The sequence below is a fragment of the Etheostoma cragini genome, chromosome 11, assembly GCF_013103735.1.
Source record: "Etheostoma cragini isolate CJK2018 chromosome 11, CSU_Ecrag_1.0, whole genome shotgun sequence".
Taxonomy (NCBI): Eukaryota; Metazoa; Chordata; class Actinopteri; order Perciformes; family Percidae; genus Etheostoma; species Etheostoma cragini.
Window position 1 is genome coordinate 21,136,003 of NC_048417.1, and position 14,230 is coordinate 21,150,232.

The 14,230-nt window shown below is 41.3% G+C and overlaps 1 protein-coding gene across 2 annotated transcripts; it reads right to left on the reverse strand.

Moving 5' to 3' along the window:
- Positions 1 to 6,530: 6,530 nt before the first annotated feature.
- Positions 6,531 to 14,180, reverse strand: LOC117952888 (basic leucine zipper and W2 domain-containing protein 1-A-like). Of its 2 annotated transcripts, XM_034885488.1 has the most exons (12): positions 13,914 to 14,180; positions 13,162 to 13,235; positions 12,472 to 12,648; positions 12,173 to 12,267; positions 11,996 to 12,061; positions 11,695 to 11,830; positions 10,579 to 10,688; positions 8,678 to 8,848; positions 8,205 to 8,351; positions 7,930 to 8,068; positions 7,529 to 7,651; positions 6,601 to 7,185 (listed from the first exon to the last, which is right to left on the reverse strand). In XM_034885488.1, the coding sequence occupies exons 2-12, from the start codon at positions 13,223 to 13,225 to the stop codon at positions 7,154 to 7,156; spliced, it is 1,260 nt and encodes a 419-aa protein (XP_034741379.1). In that variant the 5' UTR covers positions 13,226 to 13,235; positions 13,914 to 14,180; the 3' UTR covers positions 6,601 to 7,153. The 2 variants fall into 2 exon arrangements, with proteins under 2 accessions (XP_034741380.1, XP_034741379.1); XM_034885489.1 differs by lacking the exons at positions 12,173 to 12,267; positions 13,162 to 13,235; positions 13,914 to 14,180 and having other exon boundaries at positions 6,531 to 7,185; positions 12,472 to 12,549.
- Positions 14,181 to 14,230: the final 50 nt, after the last annotated feature.

The window sequence follows — 14,230 nt, forward strand, 5'->3', positions numbered from 1 at the left end:
TCTGTTACTGCCTAAGTAACACGTTCCATTCTGAAGAACGTTCGTATGGAGCTTTCATTTACGTAGTCGGTGATCCCTCTCGAGTGGTATTTTTCCTACTCGACACACTGGTGTTTGGGTTCTTAGCCATGCAACTATCGTACATGGCTGTGTGGTGTTTTTTAAGTCGTGTTCCCCCATGACGTAGCAACGTTAGCAGGGCAGGTTTTGCACAATACCTGAGGCTGCACAGCAACGTCCTCTTCAGACTGCTTCACTCGGTTTAAAAGACATTGAAAGAGTACTATCTAGTACTGTCAGGCTGCAAACACCATTCCTCAGCAGATGTGGAGGGCTGTGACTTCACCTCTCTTTCAAGCTTTGTAAAAATATCTTTGCCCTAGAATTTCACTGCAATTCATACGCTTACATAACTCGAGCAACACTTACACAACGGTGTGACCACAGAGGTTTAAATGCCAAATAATCCCTCCTTGCAGTGGAACTAATCAGGCTTCTCAGATGAAGTCAAAGTTTTTTACAAACACATCCTTGGGGGTATGACAGCATGTGAGTCTGCAGACGCTTCAGTTAGTTTGGATTCTTCTGGAGAGTCTATCCTACTTAGACTAGAATACACATAAAGAGACTGAGCTGGCTCCATTAGCCCATACAGTTACAGGAATGGTGATGTCCACAAGCTAAATAAATGACCTCTTCCTCTCTGTGGTTGCCTGTTATTCCTAAAATATATATGTGGTCAAAACTGGCTTTAGAAAGAGATTTTTCACGTTATTTCTGTGAAAAAAGAAAGTTGCACTTGATCTCAGTAAAAGGTATTAAATAGTTTTAATGATAATTAATAGTAATAATAATAACAGTGTAGTGCATAATATAGTAGTCAGACAGCAAACCAGAGATACATTTAATTCCTAGCGACTATGGACTGCAGATTATCAGATTTTTCTGAAGATTAGGTGAAGTATATGCATTTGTTAGGTGTTGTCCAGGATCTTTGACAATAGTCTTCCTTGGGTTAAATGATCAGGCTTGAAAAGCATCAAATGAATGCATTACAACCGTTCTGTGTGTGTAGGTGGGTCGGTCATGAAGACTTTTGATTTGATCACACAGATGAGGGATCAATTTGTCCATTTACGTGCATGTGTGTGGATCCTGTTGATTGGAAACACAACCAAAGTCTTAATTGCCGTTCATCGATTTCCTGTCCATGTGATCTGATTGAAATGGCCAAATTGACCAATTAAGCATTTTTTTTAAACTTGTGAGTCGTAAGCTAATGTTCCACATTTCAAATGATTATGTAAATGTATCCTCAACATAGAAAGCATTATTCTTACAAGGCCACTACTATTCTCACATACAGTAGATTAAAAATAAAATGATGGAGCATTATTCTCACCAATTTGTATTGAGAGAGAGAAAATGTAAAGTACGCATTGCCACAAAATTAAATTCATATATTTGTAAGACTATGAGCATTTTTAACATATTCGCAAGTGCAAAAGACATAGAACTTTGAAAAGAAAGTCAGTCAACCGTTGAAAATCTGTCCTTTGAGAGGTTTTGCTAATTACATATTTTGAAAATGTCAATATTCTTCATGTTAAATGTCTTTCCACAGCCTGTCTGAGTCCCTAGAGCCGCTGGTGCATAAACGGCCAAGAGAAAGCTGAGCTCTGCATGTAAACCGAACAATCATGCTCCTCTCTCCTCTCTCCATCGCAGACTTCCAGTCATTATGCCACACTCCAGGGACACTCGTTAAAAACATTCTGGAGATGCAAACTTTCATTCCATTTGCAAGTTATCAGAGCAGTTTGTCACAGCCAAAGTGTTGTGATATAGCCTTGGTGTTCCCGTGAGGGCTCTGTCAAAGTGCCCACTCCTTTCTTTTCACACAGCTCCAACTGAATGCATTTACTGTACCTCCAGCAGTAGCCTTTTAAGCCCTGATGATAATGATTAGATGTATGAATAATCAGTGGAAACGTGAGCTGGAGCAGGTGAGATGGTAATGATGTACGCTCTCCAAGACAGCTTAAGAGCTCTCTCCTGTGGATATGAACCCAGAGATGAGCATGCACCCCGTAAATAGCAGCCCTCGAGTCAATCATTCTTTGTCAAAGACAGCCACCCACCCCTTTGCTCCCAGTCGTTTGAACAGCTTGCAGACCCGAGCCACTGAGGAGGGCAAAGGACAAGCCAAGAGAAAGTAATGATGTTTGTAATGACCGTCAGTGTTGACTCAAGTCTAGCTACTGAATCCCTGGACTCTCGCAGCCAGGCCATTACACACACTCTGTGTAGTCCCCCTAAGGCGGCAGAGGGGCTTTTACGGGGCAATGATGCTCTTATTTGAGGCTGTGATGACCAGCAGATCAATGAACCCTGTCATTTCCCCCTTTCAATTAGAACTCCTTTCATCCAATTGTACAGTGCTCACCTTTATGATTTGGCTGCTTGTTTAGCTTAATTTTGGGATAAAAGGATAGTAAAGCCTTTTTTTTTTACGCCTCTCTGCCCTTAATGCCTGGGTTTTGAATAGCATATGGATGAGCTATTGCAGAAGCACAATAGCCACGGATAAAATGATCCTCAACTCATTGTCCAGATTCCTGTTGTCATTGTGGCGTTTTGTTTTTTTCCTCTTCCCTTTTTCTTCTTCTTTTCTCTCGTGGCAGTGTGGGGGTAGCTGGTTCCCACCGAGGAGCACCTGAATCTCATCTCGTCACATATACACCTCCAGATTATCCCGTGGCGTGGTTGTCGGTGTACCCGTGTTCTCCGGCTCGTGAAGTCCTTGATACCTGCTATCGTTGAACATCTGCCACGCCAGCCAGCTTTCGCCTGCCTTCTGCCAGTTTTTTCTTCGTCACTTTCTGTTCCTTAAACACCCTTGAAACTATTACTGTCTCCGCCTCGGTACTACGGGGTCCGAACCCAAAGACAAGCACCTAACACCTGTTAAATCCCTGTTTAAAGCAACATTCATCTGACGTTACTCGGACTAGTAGACAGGTTTTTGAGACAGAGAAGTGAGATGCAAATAGAAAAGCAGTGATGAAATCGGGACTATCTCCACTGAGGTACAGAGGTGGATGATATCAGTAGTAGTAGCTTTTGCAGTGTACTGCAACACACCCACCTTTGCAGCTGCATCTACATGCTGCTGACCCTATGTCTTCTTTAATCTTCACCCACAATAAATGTGTTAACTCGTTTTCTTGCCTGGCTCCATCCAGTTGGACATAAAGGATATGATTCTTACTAACAGTGTGGAAAGGATTGATTAGAATTCATCCTGCCAGCATTGTCTGCCAAATCAACAGATGTGAAACCTACATGGGTCTAGATCAACTAAAAACATACACACTTGTGCACCATCCACTATACTGCCTGTACATTGCTTATTTGGGCATTATATTGGGGTGGCAGTAGCTCAGTCCGTAGGGAGTTGGACTGGAAATCGGAGGGTCGCCGGTTCAAGTCCACATACATAAAGTATGATGGTGGACTGGTAGCTGGAGAGGTGCCAGTTCACCCATAGTGCTCTTTAGCAAGGCACCAAACCCCCACCTGCTCGGTGTGTCTTTCCCAGGCCAGCCAACTCACTCTGACATCTCTCCAGTAGTGCATGTATAGGTACTGAGTGTGTGTAATCCAGGCCTGTGTGTAATAACAACAAGTGTAAATTGTAATTTCCCCTTGTGGGATTAATGAAGTATACATTATTATTATTATTGTTAAATCACACTTATTATCTTGATTTCACAAGTTTCCTTTAACAACCATAACAATACACATCCAAGAACACTTATTGGTCTTGGACATAATTCTTTAGGGTTCAAGCTATACAGAGACTGAGCCCCTAGACTATGCAGTGCTTTCAGTCAGGCATGCTCTAAAAAGGTTCAAACCTGTAGATGTCATCTTCATTAGGCTGCCTCTGAAAAAGGAGTTGTATAAATGATGAATAACCTTGAGAATAATGGTTCCATGCCTCAACATTAAAAAGGTAGCTGTGAGTAAGACAAAGCTGGTGAGGATGGCAGTGTTACCTCCACGGACAGAGACCAGCACCGGGAGACAACAGTGCCTGATTGACAACAGCAGCTGTCAGCCTTTAACCCCCTCCAAATAAACTCTTCAGCCCTCTTGGCTTTAGGGGCTTAGTGGCTATTACCTGTCACAGGGGTGCCCAGTCCATTACATGACTACATTGAGGTTGGGACTCTGCACTGCTTTATGATGTTTGGCAGAAGTGAGTCAACATGTTGATCCTCATTTCCATATTTCACCTGGGTGCTAAGCCCAACATTAGAATGGTCTTCCATAAACACAAAAGCAGCAGAGCAGAATAAAAAATGGCCTGTGACCACATGCTGCTTGAAATGCAAAGTAAACAAATATCACTTACAATTTGCCGAAAAACTAAAAACAGTGCATCTTTTGTGCTCAGCACATTGTGGCACGGTTGGAGGCGAGTACCGGTAGTGTTTTTTTCGTCAGAAACAGGAGCAATTATCTCAAGTCTTTTCTCATTCAAATGAACTGTTGCCCTGTCTCCCTCTGTTTCCTGACAGCATTATTCAGATTAGTTGTGCATTGCAGTCAGAGTCATGTTTACTGACCAAAGCCACAGTGTGAAATCCAGAATAATTGCTCTCAACCACTTCAATGGCATTCCTTGGCACATTGCGGTGGTCTGTTCACTTTAAGCAGTGAGTCCAACTGAGACAGAATTTTCCCAACACATTTTATGTCATGAAAAAATAAACGAAAATTATATAAAAATAGTATTTTTTTCGAATAGCATGCATTCTGTAGGATAACAAGACGGAAACATGCATATAGTCACTAAGGGAGTTCAAACACCTAAGGCCTCCATGTCATTGAGACAACACATATAAGTGTCTTAGTAAGTTTAGGGCCACCAATTTTCACACGTTGACTTGCCTTGAGACACGACGGTGACAAAGGTAAGTCGTGAGATACCTTCTGTGTATCAAGCATCATATGTAACTGCTTAGGAGAAAAACAAACAGATGTGTTATGGTGCACATCTCATTATACCAGAGCAATATGCAACTGGGTTCAGTGCATGTACAAAAATGACATGCAGTGAGGAGCTCTCTGTGTTGTGTGAAGTGAGGCAGCGTTGGTAACACGCAGATAACAGTCTCACTAAGATGGCATTGCCAATGCTTTGCACAGCAAGGGGATGGGGGAGGTATCATTGCAATTCAGCGCTGCAACCACGCAAATGTGCGCACACTCTGACTCCCAAATCTCCAAAGCAGACTGTGTTTTCCCCCATCCCGGTTGTCACTCTCCCAAATTGTTTCATGTTCTTTAGAGTGACTAAATAAAACCAAAAGCCAAACAAATCCTCCTGGGACACAGAGGCAGAGGAAACACTGGTGTTGGATACTTTGTAATTCTGGCTGTGTCTAATACTTTCTAGTCTAGTTTCTTCAAAATGGCTTTTTCGATGTGTGATTGACTGTTAAAACTGTGGAAGGTTTTAATGGAAGGAGGAAGCATCTCTTAAGACTTACTGCCATCTGTTGGTAATGGATGAAACTGATAATCAACAATGTTCTTTGTGCTCTGCTGTACAAAATGTTCCTTTGTAATATACATGCTCCCTTGCCCTCAAGTTTATGATCCGTTCTCTGCAGCAAGGCCACCATAAAAAGATACTAGAGAAAATGTGACCAAGGTCTAATAATTCTAAATCAGTCATTCAGCCTCCCCTTATACCGCTGACCATAACCTCACCAGTGCATTCAAGGCCTGTGTGACTGTCTGTTTGACTGCTGGTGCTGAAATGAATCATTATCCTCTTGAAGACGAACAAAATGCTCAAGCATGCATGAATGGATCTTTTCCAGCGGAAGACATAATGGTCTCGCTTCAACACTACCAACGCAACAAGTATCAAACATAGATGTTTTTGTTTGGTTGGGGAAACCCAAACTTTGCTAACTTGCCCGACACTTTAATATCGCGTCCGCGCATGAGGTTAAATATGCACTCAAAAATTGGAATTTGCTTTGCGGCATGGCATTAAAATGAGCGGCCCGTTTTTAAGACTTTGTAAAATGACTTGTCTTAAAGACCGTGCATGGACCTCCGTTTTTCATAACATCTTGAATCACCATCTCGCTCTCATTTTTGCATGCTTGACTGAGCCATAATTACCATTTAAAGTGGGACAGAAGTGAGGTGAATAACAGCGTTGTTTGCACCTCAGGTCACGCATGCTAGGCTGCCTTTCTTGATTACTTGATTAGTTGAGGCTAGACGAGATCAACCAATGGAAAGATTTTGAGGGAACACACGATGGTCTCGGACACAAAATATGGATTTCCCTGAATTTCTACAAGAGCCTTTCCATACCATTGGCTGTGTAAATATGACTGAATATTCTGCTCATTTCTTCTAATTGCTTATAATAATTATGTTACGTATGGTCACACTACAATAGTTTTTTGATATGTAATAGTAAATCCAGCAGTAATAAAAACCATTCATTTCCCTTTATTTTAAAAGGTATGATTAAGAAAAAGAAAAAACACAATGCTTGTATGGTTCTTACACACAATATTGAGAACAATTAAAGTTCATGTTATGGGGCATTGCTGTTTGAAATGGCATATCTCCATCACCAACAATGGAGACAGAATCTAAGAACTGGCAAACAAGTCGTCACATAATTGGCAGAACTGTATAATGAGGGTTGCCTTTCAGAGGACCAAGATATCATGGCTAAACAGATGGACCTCTGGCAAATAAAAGTGCCATGACTAACTACAATAGCTGTAAAATATGCCTACAAACTGGAAGATTTTGAAGGAAACAATCTGTCCAAAAAAGCCCCCTTTTCACATGAAAGGGCTTTCAATCTCTTTAGCACTGTGACCGGCTCATGGAGGGGTAAAGAGTACAAGTATTGAAACAACGGAAAACATGTTGACAATTAAAAGAATATTAAAGCCCTTGCAATAAAGTTGAACTATATATTGGGAAATAGGGAATAGAGAAGGAAACATCTAAATACAGACAGACTTCTGTAAGTCCTTCTACTGCACCTGGTGCTATTTTGATGTAAAAATGCAATCAAGATGGTAGGTACAGCCAGAGGTCCTCAGTTTGCTTCCTCTTCCTCAGACTCGGACTCTGTATGAAAAGAAAAAAGGGAAACATCAGTTAGCACTGTGCACAAACATCGATGCATTATTACCAATGCCATTTAAAGTGACAGTTCACCCCAAAATCAAAAATACACACTTTTTCCTCTATGTATTGATCTAGAATGTTTTGGTGTGAGTTGCCCAGTGTGGCAAAAGCGCCAAACATTTGTCTCTTTCCAAAAATCATGACTCGCTTGCTCGCTCTCTCTCTCTCTCTATTTTTTCTACTGTGCTAGATAGGGTTGGCGGGTGTAGTTTGGTGGAAAGAAAGAAGTTCCTACATGAGTGCTATAGTGCATTTTTAAGGCAGAAAAGGGTGAGGTACTTACCTTCCTCTGCATTTTTGAGCCATTCAACAAACTTCTTCATCTGTTCAAGGAAAACGCTCTTTCCTTTGGCAACGTGGGTTTCGTTGTACCACTTCAGAATTGCCTCCTCACTCAAGACATTTGCTTTAAAAGAAAAACATTGAAAAAGAAAAAAATAATTACTTTAAATTGATTTAACATGATGCCAACAACACAAATATTTCCCTCAGGTGCTTGAAAAATAAAATGTCACCAGGCAAGTTGATGACAATCAAAACAAATGTTTGGCTATAATCTCTGGCCATCTGGCATTGTTCGCACGTCATGGCTTCAAAGCTTCCCACTATAAAACTCTTCTTTTCCAACCCCCCAAAAAAAAGAGCAGATGGGAAAATGGAGCTTTATGGACACAAATAACTTACCTTTGTAGAGCAGCACAACAATTTTCTGGAAGGCCTTCATGAAATGGATGTTGTCGTAACAGTACTCCTGGATCCTCAGCAGCAGAGTGAGTTCAGAAAGGCCCTGGGTGGTGAAAGCCTTCAACAGTGGGCTGTATTGCTGGGAATGTAAAACAGGGATAATTAGAGTTTTGGTGATGGTGAATCAATTCAAACAAGAACCAAACGAGACGTCTTTTTGTTGTGACTGTCACTGAGTCAAGGAGGAGCAGAGCTACATATAACAGGGTTGTCACCTTTAAAAGTTTGATGGCTTGTTCTGTGACCAGCTCCTCCTTCTTGTTCCACTCCACGGAGCTCATTACACTGGCCCAAATTAGTGCGATCATCGTCTGCTCCGAGATGTTGTTCTTCTTGATTTCCTCTCCGACGTAAGCGATGATCTGTAAGACCCGAGCCAAGAGATGGAACACGTATTATTGGCGACGCTGGCAAACCATGGCCATCATTTTGCTGAGGCTTATTGCTTATCAAATCCTGCAGAAGTCTGAGGTATGAGAGCCCTGGCAGGATACAGAGGCTTGCAGGAGCAGATAACATGTTGAAGTTGAGTGGATTTCAGCAACTTTTCATTGATTCACTGTATCCCTTTTCTCCAGCCCTCCTCAAAACAAACGGGGGCAGAGGTTAGGAAGAAAGCAATCTTAAGTCATACACATAATGGGACTCGGCTAATGTAAAATCAGCTAAAAAACTAAAGAGGACTTACGTCTTTAAGGGGGTCCCCACGTGACATCTGCTCCTCAAGTTCTTTCTGCAGCTCCTTGCGAGCACCTATGGACTGCTGGTTTCTGGCAAAGTCCGAAAGTTCCTTTAGTCCGGCGTCCGAGAAATACTTTGAGAAGTGCTCACAACTGCGCTTGTTGGCAGGGAACAGCTCCTGACAAAGCACAGCGTTAAATATTGAGGCAGACCCTGTTCAGCCAGAAAACCCTTCTTCAGCAATCAAGAAGCCTTTGTTAATTAATTGCCTGAGAACTGGACATCACAATAGCTTGGAACTCTGTTATCAAAGTCATGCAGGCTATTAATCTTATTTCTTTCACCAATCTTACAGTGAGAGGAAAAGTATTTGATCCCCGGCTGATTTTGTACGTTTGACCACTGACAAAGAAATGATCGGTCTATAATTTTAATGGTACATTTATTTGAACAGTGAGAGACAGAATAACAACAATCAGAAAGATTTCTGGCTCCCAGGTGTCTTTTATACAGGGAATGAGCTGATATTAGGAGCACACTTTTAAAGGGAGTGCTCCTAAACTCAGTTTGTTACCTGTATAAAAGACACCTGTCCACAGAAGCAATCAATCAATCATATTCCAAAGTCTCCACCATGGCCAAGACCAAAGAGCTCTCCAAGGATGTCAGGGACAAGATTGTAGATCTACACAAGTCTGGTATGGGCTACCAAACCATTTCCAGGCAAATTGGTGAAAAGGTGATAACAGTTTGTGCAAATATTCACAAATGGAAGAAACACAAAAGAACGGCCTGGGGCTCCATGCAAGATATCACCTTGTGGAGTTGTAATGATCATGAGAACAGTGAGGAATCAGCCCAGAACTACACGGGAGGATCTGGTCAATGATCTCAAGGCAGCTGGGACCATAGTTACCAAGAAAACAATTGGTAACATGCTACACCGTGAAGGATTGAAATCCTTCAAGGCCCGCACGGTCCCCATGCTCAAGACAGCACATATACATGCCCGTCTGAAGTTCGCCAGTGAACATCTGAATGATTCAGAGGACAACTGGGTGAAAGTGCTGTGGTCAGAAGAGACCAAAATGGAGGAGGAAGGCCGTGTTTGGAGGAGGAATGCTGCCTATGACCCCAAGAACACCATCCCCACCGTCAAACTTGGAGGTGGAAACATTATGCTTTGGGGGGGGTTTCTGTTAAGGGGAAAGGACAACTTCACCGCATCAAAGGGACGATGGACGGGGCCATGTACCGTTAATAATTAACGTACTTGAGTGAGAACCTCCTTCCCTCAGCCAGGGCATAGAAAATGGGTCCTGGATGGGTGTTCCAGCATGACACTCAAGAAGAAGCACATTAAGGTCCTGGAGTGGCCTAGCCAGTCTCCAGACCTTAATCCCATTGAAAATCTGTGGGGGAGCTGAAGGTTTGAGTTGCCAAACATCAGCCTTGAAACCTTAATGACTTGGAGAGGATCTGCAAAGAAGAGTGGGACAAAATCCCCACTGAGATGTGGACAAACCTGGTGGACAACTATAAGAAATATCTGACCTCTGTGATTGCCAACAATGGTTTCGCCACCAAGTACTAACTAATGTTTTGCAGAGAGGTCAAATACATATTTCCCTCATTAAAATGCATATCAATTCATAACATTTTTGACATGTGTTTTTCTGGATTTTGTTGTTGTTATTCTGTCTCTCAATGTTCAAATAAATCTACCATTAAAATTATAGACTTATAATTTCTTTGTCAGTGGGCAAACATACAAAATGAGCAGTGGATCAAATACTTTTTTCCCCTTCACTGTATTGCACAGGCAGACTAGTGACCCTTACTGCACTGGGAAGCAAAAGGCTTCATCTTAATCTTATAAAGGTTTGGTTTTAGAGATGGCATTCTCACCATGAGCCTGCTGTCCATCCCAACCTTTCGGAGACTTGCAGAAACAGAGCTGATGTCCTTTTCAAAAAGCCAGGATTTGAAGAGTTTTACAGCAAAGCTCGCTGAAACACCTGAACAAATGCATAACAATGTGAGTCAGCTGTTGCTACCAGACCTGCCAGGATAAAGTAAGGCCTGAGTAATACATCGGTAAACAACACCACAGGATGTGATTATACAGCTAATATACACACACATCTAGCCATCTTAAATGTACAACGTGGAATAGTAAAAGTGCAAATGACGCCATTACTCACCTCTCAAATTTATCATCTCATTTAGAAGAAAAAGATTTTAATATATGTCTATAGTGCAGAAACAATTCAGTTTCCTTAATTGAAGGACTCAGAAATCCTGAGTGTTAAACAGCAAGTTCTATGCTGGATGTATCTTTCTCAGATGTTGCTGTTATCAGACACAAATGTTGGCATCTACTGCTTTTCTATTATACACAACTCTGAAACATAAATTGGTTGTTACATTGCATGTCTGCACTAGAATTGGAATGGGTAATTGTGGGCTTTTTTTTTTTTGGTTGTCCAGTTTGCAGCTCCTTTAATAGACTAATGAACAAAGACTTCACTCCTTACCTCATGTATCTGAAAGGAGCTGATTTGTGAACCGGTCCTGGGGTATTGTCAGGTTAGTGTCTCAGCACATGCCGACATGATTGCTTGTCCCTCTGCTACTTACTCTAGACTAATAATTGTAAAGCATTTAGGCGCGCATGAGGATGTAATGTGAGTTTTCACGCTTATTATCCTTCAAATGTGTCTTATCTCTTAGGAAATCATCAAGAAGACTATAAGCTTAAAAAGACAGAGGGAGTGAAGTAAATAAAGCATGAGTAACATAGGAAACGGTTTATAACAATGAAAAAAAAAAGAGGTATTATACCTAAACAAAAAAAAAATAGTTTATATTGTGCTTCAAGATTAATGTGAAGGTATAGATGTTACTCCCCCCTCTTCACATGTGATTATTCCATCTCAGCCAAACTGCTTCTACATGCAGGCCTTGTCTGCAAAACAATGAAAAACACAACTAGGCATGCCTACGATACAGGCAAGAAGGTACCTTCTTTGACCAGGTTCTCATTGAAGAGGCTGCTAAGAATGGCCGCGGAGAGATTGCCGTTGGCCAGCAGAATTCCTGTTAGCATGGCTAGCTTGTTGCGCTCAGACTCTGTGAAGCCCTTGAGAAACAGCAGCAGCTGCCAAAGAAAAAACACATAAACACAATTGTGTAGGCTGAATTGAGTCAAACAAATATATATATTTTTTACATTTGAGTTGGATTTACATGGTCATGAATTCAGAAACTTGACCTGCACAGGTGCAATCTGTTTCTGTAAAGATGCCTTTAGCAAAAGACAAACCTTTTTAATCTCCTCCTCAAACCCTTTCTCCAAGTATTTGTAACGCCTGATGAGCTTGTTAAAAACCTAAAGCAAGCACAAAACAACACCTTTTAATTATTTGTACTATTGAAATATTGGACTCCTAACTTCCTTGTGAAAACAGTGAACATTGAGCAGGAAGTGTATTGTATTCACCTGAGCATACGCCTTCATAGTCTCAATGTCCTCTTGTGCTTTGAAGAGACAGAACTCCGTGCAGATTGCATCACCTGACATGGTACCCCCTGGTTCTGAAAAGAAACACATTTTCTCAATGGTGGGCATGTTATGTTTTATACATCCAATGAGTTGTTTTACTTTGTACAATTGTGTGTTTACAATTGCATAAAAATGAATACATATTCAAGCTTTCCTGTGTATTAATCGTCTAATGACACATGTCGTTTTCAACTGTACTATGTGTGAAACACACATGAAAGAGTCCGGCCTCTTACCCAGCATTCCACCAGCCACCAGGATGTCGAATAGAGTCTCAGCATAGCGTCGGTAATCAAGCTTGGCTCCAGAGGCATCAAGGAACTTTGCGACAGCTTCCAAATCAGTGCCGGATTGGTTCAGACCTTGTACGATGCTTTCCTGAAACTGTGAAGGGTCAAATCTCTCCTTTTCATCTGTTGAAAAGACAGATGTGTACATGAGTTTTTCCCTGCTACAACTTATGACCTTTTAAAAGACTTGTCCAAACCCATCCACACATTTTATTTATACTCCTACAGTATAGGAACATTTATGTTAGGTTACTGTGTGTGTGTGTGTGTGTGTGTGTGTGTGTGTGTGTGTGTGTGCCTATTCTTCAGTTGCAATGAAATAAATGTCACTTTTTTAATTAAGTGTATTTGCCACGCATCTTTTTGGCCACAGACCTTTCTTAAGTATGCAAAGCGGCAATTAAAATGTGTTGACTATCTAGTCAGTGAACAAACGGGCATGGTCTTCAGTGATCAAAGCTGACAATTATATCCCTGTGATTATCAGCATGGAAAGGCCAGTAATATGAACAGCTAGTAGAAAATCAAGCAAGTACTCTTTGTGAGCCCGGATAGAGACCTAGGTTAAAGACTATCCAAACAAGGCAGTGTTAATCCTACTGTACAGAACAGTGGGATTCCTTTAAAGTTTCTCACCTCTTTTTCGGGTTTTGAAACGCTGGCCTGTTAGCGTAGGCTTCTGCTGCCTTTGATTACTCATAAAAGACACTCTGAAATACAAAAGGGTAAAGGAAATAAGATCAGGATTATCCACAAATATGTATCTATGAATGATGCATTGGTAAAGAAAGGCTATGCACATGGCTGAAAAACAACTAATCCATCCATCACCTAGCTAAGGCTATTTAACAACTGAAGACATTCAATATGGTGGCCGTTTTTAAACTGGCATTAACGAAATATATGTTAGTGTAGATGTATGGTATGATGACACATTGATAATACAGCGTACAAGGTAAACAAGCCAGCCATTAGAACACAGCATTATTAGGGGAAAAAATTGGGTGAGTTTCCTTTTGGATTTTAATGCGTCACAGACGCAGGACGCATAAAGTTACGTTACCTAGCAACAATAATGGATGTAGGCTATAATAAGAACTGAACCATAACTTGGTATAAAACAATAACGTAAATTAGCGTTAACGCTTCTAATTATCTGCATATTGGTCAAGCAAGATCAGGCTAAATGGCATAAACTGTGACCCTAACGAAATGTATAATCCGTGGATGTCTGATTTCAGCCAACACCAACGTTAGTGCTAGCTAGTTAGCTAACGTTAGCTAGCGTTAGCTAGCTGGCTACAGTGAGCCTGACGCAGTGCCATAATAAGATACATTATATGACCGTGGCTCAAGTACATTAAACAAGAAAAAAAACAGCAACTCACCGAAATCCTCTTTATGAGCAACAACAGACCGTGAAATAAAAACTAATATCACTGTACTCAAGTAGTTAGCTAACGTGACAATCCGTTCCAGGGAAGAAGAAATTGTGGACGCAATAGCGCATGCGCATACACACAACCTAATCTAAATGGGACAGATTTGTGAGGGGAGATTACAGTTTACACACTGTTAAAAACTGAGACGAGTAGTCGAAATCAAATAACAGCGTTAAAGTAACTAGCGATTATAGCACTTGATGCAACCTTTCTTGAACTGTCTATGGATGCAACATGGTTGCATCTACTTCCCTACCATGCAG

Bases quoted from the DNA above. Each gene is read 5' to 3' on its own strand.
- LOC117952888 (XM_034885488.1), bottom strand. From the start codon at position 13,225: ATGAGTAATCAAAGGCAGCAGAAGCCTACGCTAACAGGCCAGCGTTTC. The intron at 8,069-8,204 runs GTGACAACCCTG...TTACATTCCCAG, and splicing joins AAGCCATCAAACTTTTAAAG to CAATACAGCCCACTGTTGAA. The intron at 7,652-7,929 runs GTAAGTTATTTG...TTTCTTTTAAAG, and splicing joins TGTTGTGCTGCTCTACAAAG to CAAATGTCTTGAGTGAGGAG.